Source organism: Stegostoma tigrinum, chromosome 8, assembly GCF_030684315.1.
Source record: "Stegostoma tigrinum isolate sSteTig4 chromosome 8, sSteTig4.hap1, whole genome shotgun sequence".
NCBI classification, from domain to species: Eukaryota; Metazoa; Chordata; class Chondrichthyes; order Orectolobiformes; family Stegostomatidae; genus Stegostoma; species Stegostoma tigrinum.
In genome coordinates this window covers 83,952,437-83,979,737 of record NC_081361.1, presented here as the reverse complement: position 1 = coordinate 83,979,737, position 27,301 = coordinate 83,952,437, and the positions used below count along the sequence as shown (strand labels likewise).

The 27,301-nt window shown below is 44.7% G+C and overlaps 1 protein-coding gene across 11 annotated transcripts in view; it reads left to right on the top strand.

Annotated features, from left to right (window-relative positions):
* LOC125456346 (choline transporter-like protein 3) overlaps positions 1-27,301 on the top strand; it is a 195,778-nt gene that overhangs the window by 137,138 nt on the left and 31,339 nt on the right. For all 11 annotated transcript variants that reach the window (XM_059648053.1, XM_059648057.1, XM_059648059.1 and 8 more), the window contains 5 exons: positions 289-458; positions 2,957-3,046; positions 9,254-9,378; positions 11,857-12,043; positions 22,142-22,307. In XM_059648053.1, the coding sequence (XP_059504036.1) occupies positions 289-458; positions 2,957-3,046; positions 9,254-9,378; positions 11,857-12,043; positions 22,142-22,307 (738 nt within the window). The remainder of the gene's footprint in view (positions 1-288; positions 459-2,956; positions 3,047-9,253; positions 9,379-11,856; positions 12,044-22,141; positions 22,308-27,301) is intronic.

The window sequence follows — 27,301 nt, the reverse complement described above, 5'->3', positions numbered from 1 at the left end:
TTTGTTTTCACCAGAGGGTGGTGGGAACTTGGAACTCACTGCCTATGAGGGTGTTAGAGGCAGAAACCCTCGTAACCTTTGAGAAGTGTTTAGATGTGCACGTGTGTACATGAGGCATTCAAGGCTATGCACTTGAAAATGATATTAGAATAGTTAGGCAGTTGTTTTTGACCGACACGGACTTGATCGGCCAAAGATCCTTTTTCTGTCCGGGATTCCAGTATCACTTTATCCTTTCTTTATGAGGATGTGTTTGTTATAGACAAATGAAATGTGTTTCTCTTTCAGCAAGTCATTCCCACTCTTCAATCGCTGTGTCCCTCAGAGCCCTGCCTGTTACTCTCATTTTCTCACCGTCCTTATTAACGTGGTCAAGGAGAGTGATTTTTTCCAGCGCATCATTGGTGGCATAATGGCGAACAAAGAGTACATCGTAGGACTCTGCTTTTTTGCCGTAGGTAATGTTTGTTGCCTACTAAGGGTCGAATAAAGACAGAAATGCTATAACTTTACAGAAGATAATTTTTTGTCCCCTAGGGGATGTAAACATGTAGACAGCAGGGTGTGTTAAATATATCCTGTGCATAGTGACCAGTCAATAATTGTGACAGGGATGTAGCATGTAGATTCTGTTGCCACATGTTGCATTCCAATGAACTGTCCAATGAGAACCTAAAGAAATGTTTGAAACAGCAAACATTATTGCATAAAGTTTAGTTTGATTTATTGTAGTCACATGTACCTAAGTACAGTGAAAAGCTTTGTTTTGCGAGCAGATCATGGCAAACAAGGACATACGGCTGTAGTGTTTTAGTTCTATGGTTAAAAAAAATGTTGAAACTGTTCATTAAAAGATTGCTTGTGAAGATCCAGTTGTACTTGGCAGTGCAGTGGGCTACAGGTCAGATTGGTCTGGTGGGTTGTATTTCTTGTTTTAGAGCTCCAAGAGGCTCTGTTTCTCCAGTCCAGATGTGCAGCTGTTGGCGTTGGACTGGGGTGGAGAAGGTCAGAAGTCATACAACACCAGGTTGTAGTCAATCAGGTTTATATGAAATCACAAGCTTTCGCGGCACTACTTCATCAGGTGAACTGAAGAGAAGCATAAATTCTGTGCTTGTAAGCTTCTCTTGATTTCACCAGACTGAGGGGCTACAGTCTGAGAGCTCGTGATTTCAGATAAACCTGCTGGGCTATAACCTGGTGTTGTGTGACTTCTGACCTTCTCCAGCCTACAGCAGCCGGATTAAAAACCTACTCCTCTTTCTGGTAAGAAAGATCATTACTGAAATAAGGTTATAAATTCTAGACAGTGTTGAGTTGGCCTAGAATTTCCCCTAGTGCTTCTCCAGGTAGGTATAAAGATCGCTGGGGGGGTGAGTTAACTCTGTTGGCTTGGGGGCTTATTTACAATGTGGAGTGATACTAACAGTGTAGATTCAATTTCCTCACCAGCTGAGGTTACCGTGAAGGACTCTTTATCTCAACCTCTTCCCTCACCAGATACGTGGTAACCCTCAGGTTAAACCACCACCAATCATCTCCCTCGAATGAGAGAGCAGCGCTATGGTCTGGTAGAGCTATGACAACTTTGCCTTCGCCTATAAAGTTCATATCAGTGAATTTCCACGTCTCACAGTAACTCATTCACATATCCTTTTAAGGATTATTCGTTAAGTCTCTTGGCCTCTCTTAATTTGTGACACTTGACTCAATACTTTATATAGATTTATAGTGGCATTTTTAATCTGTCCTCCTTTGGCCCAGTGTCAATTTTGAAGGTCTGATCATACTCCAATGAAACACTGTGGGGCAGTGTCGAAGGAGTATATAAATGTGAGTGGCCATTGCTTGAGCAAGTCATGAGGCAACAAACAATGTTAAAGAAACCACTTTTTAAAAAAGGTTTGGTCTCCTCTTGTTCAGATTGGGACAAGTCACCTGCTAAGGAATATAAACCCAAATGGAGCTGGTTTAGCATTGTTTGAGCCTTCTGGATTAAGAGCTTTAATATGTTAATGTAGATTCATACACTTGGAGCGTCTTTACCTTTATTGCCAGCTGGAGGATAGATGTTAGGGAGCTGAGTGTCCCTTAATCTTACAATTTCCTTTTCCACTCATCTTAATTCATCTGGTGACCATGGTTACAATTACCCTCAATGATTCTGTGCCCACTTGGCACAGACTTGCATCCTGAAACTGTTTGTGATCCACTGCCCAACAAACATAAAGCTCATTTTCTTCAGAGTAGGTAGGAAGAACTGCAGATATTGGGAGTCAGAGACAACACAGTGTGGAGCGGGAGGAACACAACAGGCTGGGTAGCGTAGAGGAGCAGGAAAGTTGATGTTTCCGGTGGGGACGCTTCTTCAGAAAATTTCTTCAGATTTTCTGAAGATGGACCCTGACCTGAAATGTCAACTTTCCTGCTCCTCTGATGCTGCCCAGCCTGTTGTGTTCCTCCAGCTCCACACTGTGTTATTTCTTCAGAGGATGAGCGATGGGGAGTGGGTTGGCTAACACCTGCATTGATGCAGTCTTACAATTTGGAATGAAACACCAAAGTGGTTTTGAACTGTTTTAAAGAAAAAAGTAGGTGTGGTGTAAAGATTAGAAAACATGTTTAATATTAGAGTTTAATATTTTACCAAAATTAAATGAACCATGGAAATCCACAACTCTTTTGAATGCACTACATGGCAAACTTCAATCATAATGAATTAGAAATGGAAAGGGCTGGAGAAACTCAGCAAGTCTAGCAATTTCTGTAGAGAGAGAGAGAGTTAACGTTTTGAGTCTGATTTGCTATGGAGAGTCATATCAGACTTGAAAGCCTGTCTCTCAGTCCGCCGGTGCTGCTGGACTTGCTTAGTTTCTCCAGCATTTTCAGATTTCCAACATCCTCAGTGTTGTGTTTTTGTATTAATCGTAGCCACTATTTCTCTCTTCTTTCACAGTCCTCTCCTTGATCATGGTGGCAGTATTCCGATTCATTGCCACATTATTGGTTCATATCTTCATCACCCTGGTGGTTTTTGGATTGCTGTGTAAGTGTGATTCATTTAAACCAGTTTTGTCATACACACTATGGATGCAGTAACAGAGGACATTTCCAATGAGAATCCATCTCATTGAACAACCAGACCCAAAGTATCCAGATAACTGGAAAATGATGCTTTGATTCTTGGGGTGAGGGGATAAGATGCAACAGGCTCTCTTATGGTAAAGAACATTTAGATTTCCTCTTTTCATCTTGCTGACAAATTACCTCAGATTAAAATGTTGCAATGACAAAGAAATAAGGAACCAAAGATCCAAAACCTGAAACAATAGTAACAGAAAATGCTGCAAATGCACACAAGTCCGTGAGAGAGGCAAAAATGCAACTTAACATTCAGAAAAATGCCTTCTGATCAGAATTAACAATTCTGACAGAGAGTACTCAACCCACTGACTTCACATGCCCTTTTCCAGACGCGGCTACACTAGAAAGTGGTCTGTGTGCAGGAGTGAAATAGGGGGCCCTGGGTCTTTGACTGTTTTAGGGCCCCTTACTACCTAAACCTTTAACCCTAAATCCTGCAGAATTGGGATCAGAGGCTCTTCTCAAACATAGCCTTTGAGACATATTTGATTATTGGGAGCTACTTGTTCGTTGGCATGCTGGCTCAGTGATTAGTGCTGCTGTCTCACAGCGCCAAGGACCCAGATTTGATTCTACCCTCAGACAACTGTCTGTGTGGAATTTGCACATTCTTCCTGTGTAGGCGTGAGTTTCCTCTGGATCCTCCAGTTTTCACCCCACAGTCCAGGGATGTGCGGGTTAGGTGGATTGGCCATGCTAAATTGTCAGCGATGTGCAAGTTAGTTATGGGAAATGTCGGGTTACATGGATAGGATGGAGGAATGAATCTGGGTGGGATTGTCTTTGGAGGGACAGTATGGACTTGATGAACTGAATGGCCTGCCTCCCATTGTAGGGGTCCCATGATTGTCACTAATTCATTCACTAAATGTTGCTGTCACATAGTAACTGCACCTTTTTGCATCTGTATTGACTTATTGGGTACTTGGGCAAGCAGAATTGAAAGAATTCATCAATATCCTCAGTAATATGTACCCTCCACTAAAGCCATAACACCTAATCACAGCATTCGATTCTTAGATACTATATTATTTAAATTGGTACAACAGGCATTAGTGAACAACAGCCCTTTCACAGATGGCTAAGCTCACAGGCAACATTTTTCTATTGCATGAACAAGACTGGAAGAATTTAGCCACCTTTACCAGTGTTTTCACTCCATTTCAAATTTCCATCTCATATTTAAATTTAACAATTGACACAGTGTTCATTACAATAGAATCCAGTCCATTCAATCCCCCACCCCCTCAATATAAGAGTACCTGAACATATGCAGCTGTAAACTAGAGATTCCATACTCGTTTGCAAAGAATTCATTAGGTCACTGTTTACCAGTTTTCTTGCCTCCTGCTGAGCTGAGTATTCTTTTCCTCGATGGGTATAGAGGTATTCACTCTCTCTTGCTGCCTTCCTCTCCAACTACCCCCAACTCTAGTAAGTGGTAAGGGTGTAGAACGCCCTCCCTGCCAATGTAGTTAACTCATCCACATTAGGGGCATTTAAACAGTCCTTGGATAAGCATATGGATGATGACAGGATAGTGTAGGGGGACGGGCTTTGATTAGTTCACAGGTCAGCGCAACATCAAGGGTTGAAGGGCCTGTTCTGTGTTGTACTGTTCTATGTTCTATGTTCTAACTTGCCCACCCCACCCCTTGCAGTCTTCTTCTCCCTCTCCTGCCCACATCTTTCTGCCTCCCTTTCTCTCTCATACAGCCCCTTCTTTCTATCCTGTGTTGCCCACCCCTGCAGCTACCCACTTAAACTATCTTCTGCGCCCCCCCCCCCCCCCCGCTCCTGCAGACTTCGCCCAAACCCATCTGCCTCTCTCATATTTATATTTATTTATCTATCTCTCGCATCTTCCATGCCAGGAATTCTGTGGCTTCCCTCTCTGTCTGTCTCTGTCTCTTTGTCTCTTTCTCTTTCTCTCTCTCCCTCTCTCTCTACCTCCCCCACAATTCCCCCTTCCCCCAAACACCCTGTACATCTCTAGCCGCGATTCTCTGATGCTGCCCCGCCAATTCAGTTCTGTTTCATTCTGCACCTTTTCGCACTACCAAGTACTGTCTCAGTGCCCCTGATGGACTGGTTCTGCCCCTGCACTTCTGTTGATTGGGTCACCACTGACCCTATCAGCAATAAATATGGGGAAGAACCAGGCTGTGGTTGGAGGAGCAGCTCCTTTTGAGGTTCTGTCCAATCACATAATCACCGAAGTGTGACAACACAGAAGGAGGTTATTCAGTCCATTATGACAACATCAGCTCTTCAAGTGAGCGTCATTACCTCGTGCCAATTGCAGCGATTGTATCAAGGTCAGCCAGCTGCAACTCTTAGAATATGAATTCCTTGATTGCGGCTGTTAATCTGGTCCAATCAGGGAGTCCTGGCTGACAGGAATGTCATAGAATCTGGCATTCTAGGAGCTGACTCTGAAGAGGCAGTACTAAAGTCAAGGACCCCTCGTGTGTAAATAAATGGTGACGTGGTGGTGGGATGCTGGCCTATTTGGAGTTATTTCACCAATCTCCTGCTTTCTCTCCATACCCTTGCACACTGTTTCTATTCAAATAATCATCCAATTCCCTTCCTAATGCCTCAATTAAACCTGCTCCACCCACATTTCCAGGCAGCACATTCCAGACCCTAACTACTCACTGTTTGAAAAAAGATTTTTTCTCGCATCACCCTTGCTTCAACTTACGCTGCCCCCTTGAACTGAACTTTGGCATGTGCTTTGGGACTGAATTTTCCTCAAGGCCTCATGTTTTGAGAGCTGCTATGGGACCAATGTGCCAGAGCCCATGAGCCCCATCCCCTCCAGAGCCCAAATCCCCAGTGATTGGCCCAGTGCCCCTACTTGGCCATTCCCTGCTTCACTGCTGACAGTGGTTCCCTCCCCATTCCATCAGACCCCAGGAGACAGGTTGGAGCACCCTGTGGGACTGATGACTAGAAAAAAGATTCCACAAATTGACAGCAGAATCAATGTCTGTGTTAGTGATAATGGGAATTGCAGATGCTGGAGTATCCAAGATAACAAAATGTGAGGCTGGATGAACACAGCAGGCCCAGCAGCATCTCAGGAGCACAAAAGCTGACGTTTCGGGCCTAGACCCTTCATCAGAGAGGGGGATGGGGTGAGGGTTCTGGAATAAATAGGGAGAGAGGGGGAAGCGGACCGAAGATGGAGAGAAAAGAAGATAGGTGGCGATGGAAAAATATCTTGAGTGGTGGGGTCGGATTGTAGATGGCGGAAGTGTCGGAGGAGTCCCACCCCTTTGTCTGCTTTCGGGAGAGACCACTCTCTCCGTGACTCCCTTGTTCGCTCCACACTGCCCTCCAACCCCACCACACCCGGCACCTTCCCCTGCAACCGCAGGAAATGCTACACTTGCCCCCACACCTCCTCCCTCACCCCTATCCCAGGCCCCAAGATGACATTCCACATTAAGCAGAGGTTCACCTGCACATCTGCCAATGTGGTATACTCCATCCACTGTACCCGGTGCGGCTTCCTCTACATTGGGGAAACCAAGCGGAGGCTTGGAGACCACTTTGCAGAACACCTCCACTCAGTTCGCAACAAACAACTGCACCTCCCAGTCGCAAACCATTTCCACTCCCCCTCCCATTCTCTAGGTGACATGTCCATCATGGGCCTCCTGCACTGCCACAATGATGCCACCCGAAGGTTGCAGGAACAGCAACTCATATTCCGCCTGGGAACCCTGCAGCCTAATGGTATCAATGTGGACTTCACCAGTTTCAAAATCTCCCCTTCCCCTACTGCATCCCAAAACCAGCCCAGATCGTCCGCTCCCCCCACTGCACCACACAACCAGCCCAGCTCTTCCCCCCCACCCACTGCATCCCAAAACCAGTCCAACCTGTCTCTGCCTCCCTAACCGGTTCTTCCTCTCACCCATCCCTTCCTCCCACCCCAAGCCGCACCCCCATCTACCTACTAACCTCATCCCACCTCCTTGACCTGTCCGTCTTCCCTGGACTGACCTATCCCCTCCCTACCTCCCTACCTATACTCTCTCCACCTATCTTCTTTACTCTCCATCTTCGGTCCGCCTCCCCCTCTCTCCCTATTTATTCCAGTTCCCTCTCCCAATCCCCCTCTCTGATGAAGGGTCTAGGCCCGAAACGTCAGCTTTTGTGCTCCTGAGATGCTGCTTGGCCTGCTGTGTTCATCCAGCCTCACATTTTATTATCTTGGACTCTATCCCTCGTCAGGTTAGCGTTTGCTGTTATCATACAAAGCATATTTTCTGTAAGTGACCCTCTATTGTCTTTTTTCACATTCCCATCCCCTTTTTGATTACGGTTCCTTTTTAAGAAAATCTATGCTACACCACATTGCAAGTGTTATGATCTCTGTAAAAACCAATAATTTTAGAATAAAGATTTGAACTTTCAATTATTGTTTGAAAAATTTAGACAGGTTGAATCTTTTACTGTAACAAACAATAAGGAAGACACCAATGACTGAACTCTGTTTTCTTTTTATAGGTAAGTTAAATTGTAAACTACAGTCAGGATCATTTTATGTTTATCTTATTGCATATTGCCCTCTCCACAAAGTTGTCATCCTTGCAGTAAAGAGCCCACAATTGCTTAAAATTCCAGTGGGTATCTGCATTTCACACAGTAACAGTTTCCAGAGAATCCCACAAATTGACTATCAGCTAGAATTGACAAGTCTTAAATGTCTGCAGGATGCATGTCTACAGCTAAAGACCCCCATCTCTTTCCTGCATCTGGTTGTAGTAGTTCACAATGTCAAGCAACGTATCCTTTCAGCTGAACACACAGACCACTGTCTGCAATAGTCGCTGACTTACAGGGAAGCCTGTAACCTGATCACAATTGTTTCCTCTACACTCTTTCCCCATGGTGATGTGAAGCATCAATATCTTGTACCCAGCTAGAGATCCTGACAAACTATTATTGATCCCAACTTGCTTTGATCTTAGAAGTAAATGGACTACTTATAGCATAGCTGTTTTTAAGTCTATATTAACATGACTTTTCTAGGACTTTGAGAGACTAAGAAACCGCACTGGTAACACACAGGCCACTGTCATTGTCTCTAAGTATAAATACCTCATAATTTCTTCCAAATAAAATAATTTCAACCTTCGTTTGATTTTCAACTATCAAAGCAGCCAGGCTTACTGTAAGGTAGACTTCAGCACAAGTCTCTGGATCCCCTGCACCCACCCCCTACATTTCATTTTTCCTCACTTTATAATCTTATAAACCTCATTTTTGTAACATATACTCCACCTAAACTATTCTTGGCAAGATGTTGGCTTTAAACTTCTGGTTTCTTGTCAACTACTGGCCAAGGCTAGATTGCAGTAATTGTAGTCTTGTTATTTCTGTTTCCACATGTGGCCTAAGTATGTGTTCTATGGAATGCAGAAGTTCTGCATCTAAGCTACCTTTGTACGGCTGAGCCCTCCCCTTCCACAAAAGCATGCACAAACTCACTCAAAAACCCTCACCCCATCCCCCTCTCTGATGAAGGGTCTAGGCCCGAAACGTCAGCTTTTGTGCTCCTGAGACGCTGCTGGGCCTGCTGTGTTCATCCAGTCTCACATGTCATTATCTTGGATTCTCCAGCCTCTGCAGTTCCCATTATCACTAATACAATTTTAACCTCGCTGCGAAGCCTCTTCCAGGGATGCCTAACCTGAAGAAGTTACCCTCCTCCCTCCGGACCAACCTCAGGGAATCTCTCTCCCATTGCAACTCTCTTGTCCACCTATCTTCTTTTCTCTCCATCTTCGGTCCCCCTCCCCCTCTCTCCCTATTTATTCCAGTTCCCTCACCCCATCCCCCTCTCTGATGAAGGGTCTAGGCCCGAAACATCAGCTTTTGTGCTCCTGAGATGCTGCTGGGCCTGCTGGGTTCATCCAGCTTCTCACATTTCATTATCTCACTCAAAAAGATCTGGATTTTAAATAGTGGCATCTTTTGATTAAGTGAGAGTCTTTCACCCAGGACGTTGCACAAATGTTGGATTTCAGACCTTCTGTCCTCTCAAAAGCTCTGTCCAAGTTGAATGAAAGTTGAATTTTTGTTTGTTCAGTTGTATCAGGTGTTCTGTGGTGGCTGTACTATGACAATATGAATGATCCCAATATAGTCCTGGAAACGGAAAAGGAAAATACTAAAGCACTTCTGGGATTTGCCATTACTGCAACCATCGTATCGGTAAGATGTTTAAAACTTTAAAAATAAATCTGCCTGAGTTGTTACTGAGTAAAGGAATACATTTAGTAATCTGAAGTTGAGAAGAATCATATTCACAAAACAGGTTCAAGTACCAATCTCAGGCCTGAAGTTGTTCATTTTACTTTTGTGTTTTAGTTGTAACGTTTCACCTTTGCACTTTTAACTTCCCGCACATGAAAATACATTAAATATGCAGAGGTGAGAGTGAACTCTGAACTGAATGGCCTGGGATTTCCCAGTGTTCCAATATTTGGGTCATGAATGCATTTGGAACAGTCAGGAATGAACAAACACAGGCTCTGTCTGATTTTTTTGTGAATAACAGTTTCCAAAGTGTTTCTTTTAGAATAGAACTGAAGGTTCAATTTTTTTTAATAGTTTGTAATGAAAAATAGATGACTAAGTCGGTGAACATGAAGGGGGTTTCCACATCTAAATATATTTCATTCAGGAAAAACATCTGAATTTAGAATAACATCCTACTTTCCCAAAACTTTTCTTTTTAGAAAGTCCTGCTTGAGAATGTAAAATGGATCTATAAAAATACAGTATTGCGGGATATTAAATGGGACTATTTTTGAGAAATAAAACCAAAGAACTGTGGATGCTGGGAGTCAGAAACAAAAACAGAAATTTTTGGAAAAGCTCAGCAGGTCCAGCAGTATCTGTGGAAAGAAAGCAGAATTAACCTTTCGGGTCCAGTGCCTCTTCTTCAGAACTGACGGTAACTAGGAGACGGTTGGTACATTTACTAGAGATGGGGTGGACGAGTAATGGTACACGGATACATATAGAGAGAGATAAAAACAGTTGGACAGACAAAATAAAGGGTAAAGGTCAGCCTGGGAAAATGAAAAGCTGCTCGTGGGGACCGTTAATAGCTGACAATGAGTTGCTTGTGGAATTTTTTGAATTATTTTTGGGCCTTATTAATGTAACTGCACTGTGATTAACTTGAACCAGATTGAGATGAATGGCTGTGTTCCATTTTCCTTTACAATAATGCCCATTTTGTGCGCGGCTCAGTGGCAGTTTTCTCCCCTCTGTGGCAGAAGGTCACAGGTTCAAGCCCCACCCTAGAATTCTGACCCTGTATCACTGCTGATTGGACTGATGCTGAAGGAGTTCTCTATGAATGGAGGCATGATCCTTCAGGACAGATGTTAAACATAACAACATCTAAATCAGCTAAATGTATATAAAGTCCACTGAAAGAACTTGCTATAACTTGTTCTGATGCTATTTATGGGATCTTGCTGTTCTTGTGTACATAATAAGGTTTTGAAATGGAAAATAAATATTTGGCTGCCTAGTGCTTTGGGGTATCCTGAAAGTGGCTGTAAAAATGCAAGTTCCCTTCACCATTCAGCCAACATCCTGAGCTACCTCTGGCCTACCGTTCCAATTCCCTGTCTCACTCCCATTCTGACGTTTCAGTCACACAAGCATAGAATGCTGGAAAAATGCAACAGGACCAGCAGCATCTATGGTGGGGAGAACAGACTTAATGCTTTGACCCCCATGGACCATTCGCCAGAACTGACCTTTCTGGCCTCGGGTTGCCAGGGTGTTCCAGCAGAGCTCAACCCACAAACAACAACTCCACTTCTAACCAGGCACATTACAGTCTTCTGGATCCAACATTGATCTCACTAAATTTAACTTGTAACATCAGCCTCCATTTTGTTTTTGTACTTTATTTGCTGGATTTTATTTCCTTCTTTTCATAATCCTTTTATTTTACAATCAGACACTGCTCTTCTGCCTTTCGCACCTCAGCGAGGGAGATCTTGTTTTGATTCTTCGTCCGTACCAAAAATTCCCATTCCCTTTGGTGTTCAATGAAACTGTTCTCATTCATTCCGTCCTGCCCTCCACCCTGTCACAAACCTTCCCTTTAGTTCTTCCTGCCCCCTCGTCCCATGCTCAAAATCTAATACATTTCTCACTTCCTTTGTCTCTGTGGAGTCACCAACTGGAAAATTTAAGTCTTTGCTCTTGACCTGCTGTACCTTAAAAGCTCTGTGGGTTTTCACTCAGATTTCCACCCACAGAGAAAACCCCCACCCCTCTGGGCAGAGTGAATCGGCCTGCCCTCCCCAGGCTCTGGAACCAGAAGCCAGAGTGTTGTTTGGGGGGGGTGGTAACATTTGAATAAGTGAGAATAGCACTCGTGACCTTTTGATTACTTTGAAGGCCGCAACGTATCACCAACACAGGGGAAAGTTTTCTGCAAAATGGAAGGAGAAAATGGGGAGGGGGACGGGGGCAAAGGGATGTGCACGTCACACTTACAGCGGGATTTGTCCCAGGAGACTGGCCCCTGCAGGTGTAATTTGCCCTGGGAGGAGGAGGCTCTCACATCCCTTCGAGGAATGTCTCTGTACACAATATTTTGCTTTTGCAAGTCTTTTTCCAGTTATTTGCTGACAGATTTATTGCCCAACCCCACCACAGGTCGTTCTTGTTGTGCTGACCTTGGTGACGTGGAACAGGATAAGTTTGACTATCCAGCTGTTTCGAGTTGCCAGTGGTCTACTTGGGAGTGTCCCTCTCTTGCTATTCCAGCCATTGTGGACCTTCGTCATTCTCACGTTATTCTGGGTGTACTGGGTGGCTGTGCTTCTAAGTCTGGGCACTGCAGGTGAGTTGCTGTGGCATCATTAATCATACTATTTCATTGTTGCTACCCACTGCAGAATATCCAGGTGAGCTTATAAAGACTTCTCCAGAATATGTTAAAAAGTTGCATCCTTCAAATCGATTACCTTTATTCTTTCATGGGATGTGGGCATCATGACATGTTCTCCAGATCCAGAGCAAAGTGGTTGACTCTTAAACGCCCCCTGAAACAACCCACCCCTAAGTGGCCTTGACTGGATAGTTTGCAAGGCTATTTCAGGGAGCAGTTAAAAGTCAACCACATTGCTGTGGGTGTGGAGTCACGTATAGGCCAGACCAGGTAAGGAAGGCAGATTTCCTTCCTGAAAGAACTTTAGTGAAATAGATGGTTCTTTACAGCAAGCAATGATAGTTTCAGTAATAGTGACCATAAAACTATTTTCCAGACATATTGATTGAATTCAAATTTTTCTAGTTGTCACTGTAGAATTTGAACCTGTGTCTGCAGAGTGACAGTGTGGGTGTCCTGATTATCAGTTCCGTGATATTAACTGATCTGCCATCTCCCCTGAAACCAGTTGTTTTAAACATAGCATAGAGTATCATTGTGATATGATGAGATGCATTTCACTGATGATGCTGTAACTGATCATATGCCACTGATCTCAGAAGGAGAAATTAGTCTAGAATGAGCATTTAAAGGGAGACATAGAGCATAGAGAAACAGAGAAAAGAGGAGCAGGAGTAGGCCATTCAGCCCTTCCAGCCTGCCTCACCAGTCAATATGACCATGGCTTATCATCCACCTCAGTATTATCTGCATATTCCCTTTACTTCCTTTAGCCCTAAGAACGATATCTCTTTCCCTCTCCTGAGATGATGCTTGACATGCTAAACCCTTGAAGCATTCCTTTTTCATTCAGGTTAGCAGCACCCACAGTCAGATCTTTGACTTATCACATCATCACAAAGCTTAGACACAGAAGATGAAATGTCAGTGAAATATGAAATGCTGTGTTCATCTGGGACCTCTTAGAGAGAGTGAATATGGTGCTTCACAATGAAGGCAGGCTAGCGGTTTCAAAGCTATTTGGAGGTCTGGGCAAATTGATCCAGGATAACCGCATTACGCTGTAAATAGTTCCTAAACCCATCTGCCTGTACACTCCCAGGAAAATTCCTCATTCTGTGACAGGAAAAGTAAAACCTCAGTCAAACAGCATGATTGAAAGCATCACCAGTAACAGAATCAACACAATAGTTCTCAAGGCTAGTAACTACTGTCAAGACAAATGGAGAACCAAGATTGCGTGAGGATCTTAACTCCTAAAGCAAAGGAATGAGAAGAAAAATTCATCCTTTTTCGTCAATGATAGTTGAGCAAAATTGATAGATTTATTCTCACATGTACTGAAGTACAGTGAAAAGCCTTGTTTATGAGCAATAAGGGCAAATCATAGTAAGGAAGGATGAACAGATCAGAGGCTGTTAAAAAAAGCTTAGGCAGACGCATACAGGTTACATTGCACAGGACGTGTACTAGGTGAGACCAATGTTTGTAAGATCAGCATTATTTGAGACTAAAGAACCCATTCGTCAGCCTAACAAGGGCTGCGAAGAAGCTGTTCTTGAACTTACAGGTGCGTGTGTTCAAGCTTCTGTATCTTCTGCCTGATGGAAGAGGTTGTAGGAGATCATTACTGGGGTGCGATGGGTCTTTGATGATGTTGGCAGCCTTTCTGTGGCAGTGAGCTGTGTAAATGGAGTCCATGGATGGGAGATTGGCTTCTGTGATGGTTTGGGCTGTGCTCACCACCTTCTGTAGTTTCTTATGGTCCTGGACAGAGCAGTTGCCATTCCAGGTTGACATGCAACCGGACAGTATGCTATCAATGGTGCATCTGTAGAAGCTGGTCAAGATCCTAATGGACAAGCCAAATTTCCTGAGCCACCTGAGGAAGCCTTCCTGACTGTTGCATCTACATGGGAGTCTAAAACAGGTTGTCCGTTATCGTCACTCTCAGGAACTTGACGCTGTCCAGCCTCTCAATCTCAGTTCCATTGACATGGATGGGGGCATGTTCTCCTCCTTTCTTTCTGAATTTGATGATCAGTTCTTTAGTTTTGCTGACATTGAGAGGGAGGTTGTTCTCATTGCACCACGTCGCCAAGCCCTCTATCTCCCTTCAGTATTTTGATTCCTCATTGTCAGATATCCGTCCTAGTATGACGGAGTCGTCAGCGAACTTGTAGATGACTTTTTTTACAGAATTTGGTAACACAGTCATGGGTGTAGGAGTACAGTAGGGGCTGAGGATGTATCCTTGGTGGGCTCCAGTGTTGAGTGTTATGTGGAGGAGGTGCAGTTACCCACCCTCACCAATTGTGATCAGTAGGTCAGAAAGCTGAGGATCCAATTGCAGAGGGTGTAGCCAAAACTAAGGTCACGGAGTTTTGAGATCAGTCTGGAGAGGATAATGGTGTTGAAGGCGGAGATGTAGTCAATGAACAGGAGTCCGCGCAGGATCTCAGTGCTTGACCGGAGACACTGTAGGGGCCCCTCGCTTTCCTTGGGTTGACTCCCAAGAAGACCAATCTGACATCTGCAACAGTGACCGCTGGCACTCTGCTCGTACTGAGCATTGACAGCATTGAGCCCATCAGGCAGGGATGTGTCTTTGCCCACTATCTTGCTCTACTTCATTCTGTATCTTGTAAAGTTGTTTAGGCTTTGCCATGGGTGGAGGGAGTCTGTTTGGTAGGTCTGGGCCTGTAGCTAAAATTGGCAATAAGCAAGTTTTTCATGAAACTTGATGCCAACAGTGGGGTCTGGCAGATACGCTTAGACCACGAGTCAAGATTGTTCACCTAAACTAATCCATAATACCATTCTGGCAGTATTGCTTCAACTGTCTGCCATTTGGCATCTCCTGTATCAGAGAGTCTGAAAGGGCAACACCTAGATTCCTGCAATTCTGTATCTCCAGCCAGCACATGGACTGGTAGTGGTTTGAGAAGGCAGCTCATGGCCTGATGCTCAAAGGCATTTAGAGATGAGAAGTAACTACCACTTTGTCAGCAGTACTCAGCTCCTGAGAATACATTATTCTCTTAAAACCTTTCTGTGTTCCCGCGTGCAGGATGAATGACACAATGCTGCACCAGGAGGTGGATATCCCAGACTGAGGTAGAGGAGATGCTTTTCACAACTTGGAGAATGTTTGCAAACTTTTTGACCTTTGTGACTATTGCTGTATCAGACTAAAAATATCAACTGAGAGTCGTACCAACCAAGCCATGGAGCAAATGAACTCCTGACCTGTTGGTAACTGAACTAAGTTCCACCTGGCTGACTTCATTACAATCACTACATCGACCTTGCTAACTTTGCTTTGTCAGTGACCTATTCTCTGTCCCAAAGTAGTTTTGGTTGAGCAGATCAAGTTTCATTTAAGTCCATGAATTATCTTTATTTAAAAGAAACCATTAGGATGACTGGTTGCTCAAGGCAAGAGTATGGGCGGCTCAATCATTTTCATCCCATTTCTTTCGTATCCCATCAGTCTAAAGAATCACCCAAGAATTGCAGCATAATCAGCTTCAGAGCAAACCTACCTTTGTCAGTTGTTACCTTTCACTGAAATAGATAGATATTTGCTGGTGAGATTCTGGAGAAGGTCCCCACTATGCAAGGTTACAGGAGCCAGGGGCTGATGTTAGAACAAAGAATAATAAAGCACGGGAATAGGCCCTTCAACCCATCAAGATTGCACTGACACAAAACGCTTTTCCAAACTAAAATCTTTTTGCCTCTATATGGTCTTTATCCCTCTATTCCCTGCCTATTCATGTATCTGTCAAGATGTCTGTTAAATGTTGCTAATTTAGCTGCTTCTACCATCTCTTCTGGTAGCGCATTCCAGGCACTTACCACTCTGTGTTTAAAAAAATAACCTGCCTTTCACATCTCCTTTAGACTTTCCTCCTTTCACCTTAAGCCAACGTCCCCTGGTGATTGACATTTCTACCATGGGAAAATGACTCAAATTATCCATACCTTTCACAATTTTGTAAGCTTCTATCAGATCGCCCCATAGCCTATGTCGTTCAAGTGAAACCAAACCTAGTTTGTCCAATCTCTCCTCTTAGCTAATACACTCCAAACCAGGCAACATCCTGGTAAACCATTTCTGTACACTCTCCAAAATCTCCACATCCCCCTTGTAAAGCAGCAAACAGAAATGTATGCGGTATTCCAAAAGTGGCCCAACTATAGTTCTAGACAGCTGCAACATGACTTGCAGTCTTTACACTCTGTGCCCTGACCAATGAAAGCAAGCATGCCACATGCCTTCTTGATCATCTTATCCACTTGTGTTGCCACTCCCAGGGAACTACAGACCTGAACGCCTAGATCTCTATGTAAATGCTTCTAAAAACGTCCTGCCATTCACTGTATACTTCCTTCCTGCATCAGACCTTCCAAAACTCTTCATCTCACATTTGTCCAGATTAGATTCCATGTGCCATTTCTCTGTTCAGCCTCACGTCTATCTGTATTCTGCTGTATCCTCTGGCAATCCTCCTCACAGTGCAATTTCCCCAATCTTTGTGTCATCTGCAAACTTATTAATCAGACCACGTGCATTTTCTTCTAAATCATTTATATAGATATTACAAACAACAGGGGTCCCACACTGATCCTTGTAGAACACGACTGGTCACAGATCTCTCATCAGAAAAGCACCTGAAGAAGGAGCAAGACTCTGAAAGCTTGTGTCTTCAAATAAGCCAGTTGGACTATAACCTGGTTTCGTGTGATTTTTGACCGAGTCCACTCAAGTCCAACACCGGCACCTCCATATCCTAAACGAAGAATAAAATTGGCTATTTTCCAGTATTCTGGGACTCTCCTGTGAATAAAGAGGATGCAAAGATTCCATACAAGACCCCAGCAATTTCCTCCCTCGTCTCCTCCCGTACTCTGTGATAGATCCAATTAGGTCCTGGGACTTGTCTACCTTAATGCTTTTCAAAACACCCAACACCTTTTTTTATATTGACATTCCCTAAAATATCAACTTTCCCCTCTCTAGACTCACCATCTACCGTGTCCCTCTCCTTTGTGAATACTGATGCAAAGTATTCATTAAGGACCCCACCCAGTTCCTCTGGATCTAAGCATAAATTCCCTCCTTTGTCCTTGGGTGGACCTACCTTATTCCTTGTCACCTGTTGCTCCTTATATACGTTGCAAGGTATTTGGGGAGTAGCTTTAACATTGCTTAGGTGTCATCTCATTGTAAAGCACAGAAGATAGCCCCCAGCCCATTAAGCTTGAAATGCACTATTACTCACACTTGTTCCACTTGCCCACATTAGGCCCATAGGCTGGAGTGTTATGACTCATCAAGTGCTCATCTAAATACTTTTTAAAGATTGTAGGGATTCCTGCCACAGCTACCCTCGGAAGTAATGTTCCAGACCCGCCATCTTCTGGGGGAGAAAAAATTTTCTTATTCCCTGTAAGCCTCATGCCTTAAAATATAAAATTATATCTTCTTGTTATTGACCATTCAACTAAGGGAAACAGCTGCTTTCTATTCACCAGTCCATGCAGCTATAATCTTATACACCTCTGTCAGATCCCCGCTGAAGCTTCTCTGCTCGAGAGCAAACAACCCGAGCTTATCCAGCCTCACTTCATTGCTGAAACGTTCCATTCCAGGCAACATCCTGGTGAATCTCCTCTGCATCCTCGCCTGTGCAATCACATCCTTTCTGTTGCATGGTGACCAGAACTGCATGCAGTATTCCAGCTGTGGCCGGACTAAAGTTCAGTACAGCTTCAACATAACCTCTCTGCTCTTCCTTCATATACAAGATATATAAAGCACAGAGAGAGGCCAGTCAACCCAGGCATTCCGTGCTCTTCCTGTCTTTCCTGACCTGAACCTCTGCTCCCTTCTCCCTCGTAGCTTTTTTTAAGCTTTCCACTTAAAATTCATCTGTTACTCCTTGCTTCAACTGGCTCGTCTGGTGGCGAGTTCCACAGCCTCCACAATCTTTGGGTAAGATTCCTTCGTGGATTTGAAGGTGACTGTCTCCTATTGTTGACCCTCCCCTATAAGAGGAAGTAATGGTGTCTGCATCCAGTCTATCGAGACCTTTCAGAATTTTACAGACCTCTATCAGGTCTGTACGGCTCCAGTATCTCGTTTCAGTAGAAGGGAAAGCCAGATGTTGGTCCAGTCCTTACCAGTACATTTCTGGCACCATCCTTGTACATTATTTCTCTGCCACTTCTGCTAGCTCTGTGCTCCCTCTTCTGCTTTTTGAATAATAAACTGGTTGCTTTTGTCAGCCCCGAGTCCCTTGTTTTATTTTTTGGAAGGAAAAGTGGGCGCTGTTAAATGATGCTGACAGAAGGCAGCTGCAGAAAGGTTTCACTGTTTCATGACCAAGTTGCTTTCCCAATCACACCCGGGTCGAAAACCCACCAAAGCTACTTGTGACCTCCACCAATTGTAGCCGATCCTGTAGCTACACATTTTTTGGGTCCCCAACTACATTAGTACTGATTTTGTTTTGTAGAATCACTACAGTGTGGGAAGCAGGCCATTCGGCCCATAAAGTCCGCACCGACCCTCCAAAGAGCATCCCACCCAGGTGCACCCCTCTAACCTATCCCTGTGTTACCTGTGGCCAACCTACACATCCACGGACTGTGGGGGGGGGGCAACAGGAACACCCAGAGGAAACGCATGCAGACGCAGGGAGACTGTGCAAACTCCACACAGTCACCTGAGGGTGGAATCGAACCCGGGTCCCTGACACTGTGAAGCAGCAGTGCTAACCACTGAGCCACTGTGCTTTGACATTGTGTTTGCATTAAAGTTCGATGCATCCCCTAAATCCTGTCAAAATTGTGACTCAGCTTATGTGCCTAACAGGAGTAGAACATGTCCCACTGATATATAACATTTTCTCGTTTTAAAATAAATATTGAATCAGTTTTATTTCATCAATTATCTTGCATGATTTCAGTATCTTTTCTGTCCAGGATGGGTTAAGTATCTGGTAGGCAGATTCTTTCCCAGTTTTCAGAATGTGCTGAGATTACACTGCCTCTCTTAAACCATATAGACCACACGATGGCGACTCTGCACTGCCTGTCAAAGGCTGTCAATGTTGATTATAAACAGATGCTTTGTTTCCAGGAAATCAGAAATGACTGTCCAGTGTTACTGTAAATCATTACCACTAATTTTCCACTAGCTATTAATTAACCAGCTGATTTGCAATGGGAATGTGCACAAGCGCAAGTAAAATAACATTTGTCTTTCTCTCCTCCTGCTGTCGATTCTGGTCAGGAATCCAAAACTCTTTGTTTTCCACTGTCTGATGTGTTTTTCTCCCCATCACTTCTGACTTTTCTTGATTCTCCCAGCATGTCCCCTGCCCACCATTTCATTGCCTTAACTCCTTCTTGCCCACCAAGTTCCTAACTGACTCCTAACTGACCGCAACCCTTACCCCAATCTCCTCTCCTCTTGCCCCACATCCTTCCCTTGCTTGTCCCATTTGTAATCCTATTCCTACTACTTTTGGCCAAAGCCTCACATCTCACTCCCTCTTGACTCCTCCCTCTGCCCTCCTCCCCCCCCCACTCCTTCCTGCCACTTCTCCTCCTCCTCTCCTAAATCTTCTCAATCCATCTCTCTCTAAATCTCTTCCTTTTCTCTTTATCCCTTGTCCTCACCCGGGGCCTGCTGTCTTCCCCCTGCTCTCACTCTCTGTCCTCCTGCCCCCCTCTCTCTCCCCACCTTCTCTCCCTCTTCCCCACCCTCTCTCTCTTCCCACTTTCTTTCTTTATCTCTCCCCGCTCTCTCTCTCTCTCTCAGACACATCTGCACTCCATCTCTCCCTCTCCCCCGCCTCCTCTCTCTCTGCTCCACACCCCTTCTCTCCCCCGCCCCCTCCGTCTCTCCCTTGCCCTCTCTCACAATATTTACTCACCCAACCTTTTAACTCCCCGACTCTCTTTTACCCCCCACCACAAACTCTTCTTTATCCCCATCTTCTTGTCCCTTTCATATCTCTTCCTCGCTCCTAAATCTCCCCCATGCCCAGCGTTTCCTCTCTGTCCCCACTCCCTACTGTGCCATCTCTGTATCCCCCATGCTGTATTCCAACCTTCAGCACCAATCCCCGTGCCCCACATAATCTCTCTTCTGCACCCCCGCCCCCCCGCCCACCCCCACCACCTCAGCACCCTCTGCCCAAGTCTCTTGTACCTCACTTTGGTCAGTGTCTCCCTCCCTATCTGACCCTCTTCCCACTTCCCCAACCCCCAGTTCAGCTCTGTCTTGCCCTTTCCTCCTCCTGTCCACGTCCCCCACCCCACCCATTTCTCCTATCTTGCCAAGTACCCCCCGTTCATTCCCTACTTCCCTCTGTCTCCCAAAACCTGTTATACTTATTGGCGTTTTGTACAATAAGACAGAAAATATAATTCTGCAAGAGCAGACCATGCTGAGGAAGCTTCCTATTGTGGTAGGATTTGTAGAAAGGACTGTTATTTGCCTGTTCTAACATCTTTTTATAACAACAACATTCACTACAGCTTTAAGTAAGAATGTGCTTGCATTTACGTTTAGCAAATTACAACTGCCTCAGGACATCCAACAGTGTTTCATAACCAATGAGTTGTTTTTCTGAATTGCTGTTGTCTAAAAATATAATTCAAGAGGGATTGATCACTCTTGTGCCTACAAATTACTGTATAATATCAATGTAAAGGTGAAAAAATCTTGATTGCAAAGGTTTGGAAAAATGTACCAAATAAAATACAGAAGGTTGGCACATGTTAAGGCATTACTGACCGTCCTCAAAAATGTAGCTTCCAGGCTTTGTTGTGAATGCTGAACACGCTTTGAATAGATTTTCTGCTTAAAATCTATTGATACTCCCCAGGCAGGCCTTTTAGAAGGTGAGACAGGTGGGAGATGCTCCATCTGAGGTTCCAGGCATCAGACATTTGACTCACTTAAGAAATAAATAATTACAATGAAATAAAATAAATAGCCCCAAGAACCTCAATGATGTGTATTTCTGTTGCTTGGAATAAATACTTCAGGTGCTAGGTTTCATTCATTCATAGGATGAAGGTATTGCTGGTTATGACCAGTATTTATTGCTCATCTCTAATTACTCAGAGGGCAGTTAAGAGTCAACTATATTGCTGTGGGTCTGGACTCACATGTTGGCCAGACCAGGTAAGGATGGCAGCTTCCTTCCCTAAAGGAGGACATCCTACACTAAGGACATTAGTGAACCAAGATGATAAAATGTGACCAGAGATAATGGGAACTGCAGATGCTGGAGAATTCCAAGATAATAAAATGTGAGGCTGGATGAACACAGCAGGCCAAGCAGCATCTCAGGAGTACAAAAGCTGACGTTTCGGGCCTAGACCCTTCATCAGAGAGGGGGATGGGGAGAGGGAACTGGAATAAATAGGGAGAGAGGGGGAGGCTCCCTATTTATTCCAGTTCCCTCTCCCCATCCCCCTCTCTGATGAAGGGTCTAGGCCCGAAACGTCAGCTTTTGTGCTCCTGAGATGCTGCTTGGCCTGCTGTGTTCATCCAGCCTCACATTTTATCATCTTGGAATTCTCCAGCATCTGCAGTTCCCATTATCTCTGATACTACATTAGTGAACCAGGTCGGTTTTTCCCAACAATTGACAATGAATTCATGATCATGATTAGACTCTCAATTCCATATTAGTTTTATTGAATTCAAATTCCACCATGGCGAGATTTGAACCCAGACAATTACCTGAGTCTCTGGATTAATACCACTAGGCCATCACCTCCCCTTGTCGACCATTTTATCATGTGACTGTGACTTGATCATTTCATTTGCTTCTTGACTTGGGCAAGCCATTTGATTTTGTTCATTACCAAATACTGATCAGTTTCAGTTTCAAAAAAGGTGAAATTTCCATGCCTGGAGTTTTCTTACTGAGGGAGTAAATGTTATATCGATGTATTGTGCTGTGTCTTTCTGATTTTTGTGTTTCTGTATTTCATTTTGTTTTAATAAATCTCCTCTAGGCAATGTTCATGTTACTGCAGACAGTCTGGTTGAGTATAGACCACTCTCTGGCATACGGTACCTGTGGTGGTACCATGTAATTGGGCTGATCTGGACCAGTGAATTTCTTGTTGCTTGTCAGCAGATAACAGTTGCTGGGGCGGTGGTGTGCTGCTACTTCAACAGGTAGGAATTGGTCACAAAGACTCATGCTGTTGTATTGCATGTTTTTGACATCTCATCTTTTCATCATTACCCTGTCTGGCTTCACTGTGAGTACAAGAAATATAGCTTCTTCCTCCATTACGTCAGTGACATTCCCAACGTATTTGCGGGCTGTGAGGTCTCATGAGAGATTTAGTGGGCGGCACGGTGGCTCAGTGGTTAGCACTGCTCCCTCACAGCGCCATGTCAGTTCAATTCCACCTTTGGGTGACTGCCTGTGTGGAGTTTGCACATTCTCCCCGGGTTTCCCCCGGGTGCTCCAGTTTCTCCCACAGCCCAAGGATGTGCAGGCTAGGTGGATTGGCCATGCCAAATTGTCCATAGTGTCCAGGGATGTGTAGGCTAGGTGGGTGAGGCATGGGAAATACAGGGATAGCATAGGTGGTGGAATTGGAAGGTTGATATGGACTTGATGGGCCGAATGGCCTGCTTCAACATTGCAGGGATTCTATGAGTCATTACATTGGAGGTGTTCAATTTAAAAAGCTCAACACTTGAGCTTAATTTGCACTGCAGTTTCTTGCCACCTTTAACAAGCTTTGTAATCAAAACACATATTTGCCATTAAATAAACAGGGTAGATATTATCTAAAAGTGCAATTGAGCATAAATTCTCTGAAATGGGTGTGTGATGATGATCTGCAACCTAATGCTGGATGGACATTGTTTACCATGGGGAAGGGTGGAAGGGGTGTGAGGACATTGGTGATCCTTCCTTCTTGCATTTTGCCTATGAACTGACATAATGATCCAAACAAACATACGAATAAGGGGTAATCATGAGCCATTTATCCCTCGAGCCTGCCCTGCCATCAGTAAGATCAATAAAGATGCGTTTGTGTTCTGAATCCCATGTTCCTGTTCACCTGTGGTAAACTTTGATTCCCCTGCTGAGTAACCGTCTATCCACAACAGACACAGAGAGGGATGGAGAAGCACAGAAGATCTGGCAGCATCTGTGGAGAGGGAAACACAAGTAATTTAGTTAACTCAGCCACATTAGGGGCATTTAAACAGTCCTTGGATAAGCATATGGATGATGATGAGATAGTGTAGGGGGATGGGCTTAGATTAGTTCGCAGGTCGGCGCAACATCGAGGGCCGAAGGGCATGTTCTGCGCTGTATTGTTCTATGTTCTATGTTCTGCCATTAATGTTTCGAGTCTGGTATGACTCATCTTCAAAAGAATCATTCAATATTCAATGACCCACCTCCATTGCTTTCTGAGGCAGATACTTCTAAACTTATTCAGTTCTGAAAGAAAAAAAAACCGCTATATGTATATAATGTTATCCTGTGTGATGTCCTAGCCATTAATATTTAGAGTGCTCCCCAGCTCTGGACTCATCCACAAAATGAAATATCCTCTCTATATCAAACTTGTTAAAAGCATTCCAGCTCTCTTAAACTTCAATCAGATCAACCTCCCTCTTCTAAACTCCTATGGAGATAAAATTGTTTCAGAGATAGTAGGAACTGCAGATGCTGGAGAACCTAAGATAACAAGGTGTAGAGCTGGAAGAATACAGCAGGCCAAGCAGCATCAGAGAAGCGGGAAGGCTGACGTTTTGGGTCCAGAGCCGCCTTCAGAAATGGGGGAGGGGATGGGGGTTCTGAAATAAATACGGAGAGAGGGGGAGGCAGATAGGAGATCGATAAAGGAGAAGAATGGAGACAGACAAGTCAAAGAGGTGGGTATGGAGCCAGTAAAAGTGAGTATAGGTAGGGACTTAAGGAGGAGATAGGTTGATCCAGGGAGGACAGACAGGTCAAGTGTGTGGGATGAGGTTAGTAGATAGGAGTTGGGGATGGGGCTTGAGGTGGGAGGAGGGGATAGGTGGGAGGAAGGACAGTTTAGGGAGGCAGGGACAAGCTGGGCTGGTTTTAAGATGTGGTTGGGGGAGGAAAGATTTTGAAGCTTGTGATATCCACATTGATACCATTGGGCTGCAGGGTGCCTGAGCGGAATATGAGTTGCTGTTCTTGCAACCTTTGGGTAGCATCATTGTGGCACTGCAGGAGGCCCAAGATGGACATGTCGTCTGAGGAATGGGAAGGGGAGTTGAAATGGTTCGTGACTGGGAAGTGCAGTTGTTTAGTGCGAACTGTGCAAACTCATGCTCGGATCTCAGTAGACAACTGCACCTCCCAGTCGCGAACTATTTCAACTCCCCCTCCCATTCCTCAGGTGACATGTCCATCCTGGGCCTCCTGCAGTGCCACAACGATGCCACCCAAAGGTTGCCAGAACAGCAACTCATTTTCCCCTCAGGAACCCTGTAGCCTAATGGTATCAAGGTGGACATCACAAGCAGCAAAATCTTCCCTCTCCCTACCACATCCCAAAACCAGCCCAGCTTGTCCCTGCCTCCCTAAACTGTCCTTCCTCCCACCTATCCCCTCCTCCCATCTCAAGCCCAACCCCCATCTCCTACCTAATAACCTCATCCAGACCCCTTGACCTGTCCGGCCTCCCTAGCCTGACCTATCCCCTCCCTAACTCCCCACCTACACTCACCTTTACTGGCTCCATTCCGGAATAAGGTAGTTGAGCTTGCAGCTTGGATAGGTACCTGGGACTTCGATGTTGTGGCCATTTCGGAGACATGGACAGAGCAGGGTCAGGAATCAGGGAAGGTGGTAAAAGAGGGGGAGGTGTGTCTTTGTTAGTCAAGGACAGTATAATGGTGGCTGAAAGAACTTTTGATGAGGACTCGTCACTGAGGTGGTATGGGCTGAGGTCAGAAACAGGAGAGGAGAGGTCACACTGCTGGGAGCTTTTTATAGGCCCCCGCAAAGTTCCAGGGATGTGGGGGAGAGGATCGGCAAAACTATTCTGGGCAGGAGTGAAAAGAACAGGGTGGTCATTATGGGAGACTTTAACTTCCCTAACATTAACTGGAAATGCTATAACTCTAGTACATCAGATGGATCAATTTTTGTCCAATGTTTGCAGGACAGTTTCCTGACACAGTATGTCGAAGGGCTGACAAGAGGGGAGGCCACACTGGATCTGTTACTTGGTAATGAACCAGGCCAGGTGTATGATTTAGTGGTAGGTGAGCACTTTGGAGAGTGTGACCATAATTCGGTTACGTTTAGTTTAGCGATGGAAAGGGATAGGAACATGCCACAGGGCAAGAGTTATAGATGGGGGAAGGGTAATTATAATACAATTAGGCAAGACTTAGGAGGCACAGAATGGGGTACCAAAATGCAGGGGATGGGGACAATCGAAATGTGGAGCTGGTTTAAAGGACAGATATTGCGTGTCCTTGATAGGTATGTCCCTGTCAGGCAGGGAGGAAGTGATAAGGTAAGGGAACTGTGGTTTACTAAAGAAATTGTATCTCTTGTTAAGTGAAAGAGGGAGGCTTATGTAACGCTGAGACGAGATGGTTCAGATGGGGCTATGGAGAGTTACAGATTAGCTAGGAAGGATTTAAAGAGAGAGTTAAGAAGAGCAAGGAGGGGATATGAGCAAACATTGGCAGGTAGAATAAAGGAGAACCCTAAAGCTTTCTACAGGTATGTGAGGAATAAGAGGATGACTAGGGTAGGAATAGGGCCTGTCAAAGACAGAAGAGGGACGTTGTGTGGGGACCCTGTGGAGATCGGAGAGCTGCTAAATGATTATTTCTCATCTGTTTTCACTGAGGAACAGGAGAATATTGTAGAGGAGAAGACTGAGTTACGGGCTTCTAGAATTGAAAGGATTGAGGTTAGTAAGGAGGAGGTGTTATCAATTCTAGAAGGTGTGAAGGAGGATAAATCCCCTGGGCTGGATGGGATTTTTCTGAGGATTGTCTGGGAAGCTCGGGAGGAGGTGGCGGAGCCTTTGGCCTTGATCTTTGAGTCCTCATTGTCTACAGGTTTAGTACCAGAGGACTGGAGGATTACAAATGTTGTGCCCTTGTTCAAGAAGGGCAGAAGGGATGACCCAGGTAATTATAGACCTGTGAGCCTTACGTTTGTTGTAGGAAATGTTCTGGAAAGGATTATAAGAGATAGGATTTATAATCATCTAGCAAGCAACAATTTGATTGGAGATAGTCAACATGGATTCGTCAAGGGCAGGTCGTGTCTCACAAACCTCATTGAGTTTTTTGAGAAGGTGACCAAGCATGTGGACGAGGGAAGGGCAGTTGACGTGGTGTACGTGGACTTCAGTAAAGCCTTTGATAAGGTTCCACATGGTAGGGTATTGGAGAAAATATGGAGGCATGGGATTGAGGGAGATTGAGCAGTTTGGATTAGAAACTAGCTTTCTGTAAGAAGGCAACGAGTGGTGGTTGATGGAAAATATTCAGCCTGGAGTCCGGTCACTAGTGGTGTGCCTCAAGGATCTGTTTTGGCACCACTGCTGTTTGTCATTTTTATAAATGACTTGGACTCAGGCATAGGTGGATGGGTTTGCAGATGACACTAAAGTCAGTGGAGTGGTGGAGTCAGTGGAAGAATGCAGGGAGACTTGGATAAACTGCAGAATAGGGCCAAAAGGTGGCAAATGGAGTTTAATACGGATAAATGTGAGGCGATTCACTTTGGGAGGAATAATAGGACGGCAAGATTACCGGGTCAATAGAAAGATTCTTGGTAGTGTAGATGTGCAGAGGGATCTTGGTGTCCATGTACATAGACCCCTGAAAGTTGCCACCCAGGTTGATAGTGCTGTTAAGAAGGCTTACGGTGTTTTAGGTTTGGTAGAGGGATTGAGTTCCGGAGCCGTGATGTCATGCTGCAACTGTACAAAATGCTAGTGCGGCCTCATTTGGAATATTGCATGCAGTTCTGGTCGCCCCATTACAGGAAGGATGTGGAAGCATTGGAAAAGGTGCAGAGGAGATTTACCAGCATGTTGCCTGGTCTGGAGCGCAGGCCCTATGAAGAAAGACTGAGGGCCTTGGGTCTGTTCTCATTGGAGAGAAGGAGGCTAAGAGGGGATTTAATAGAG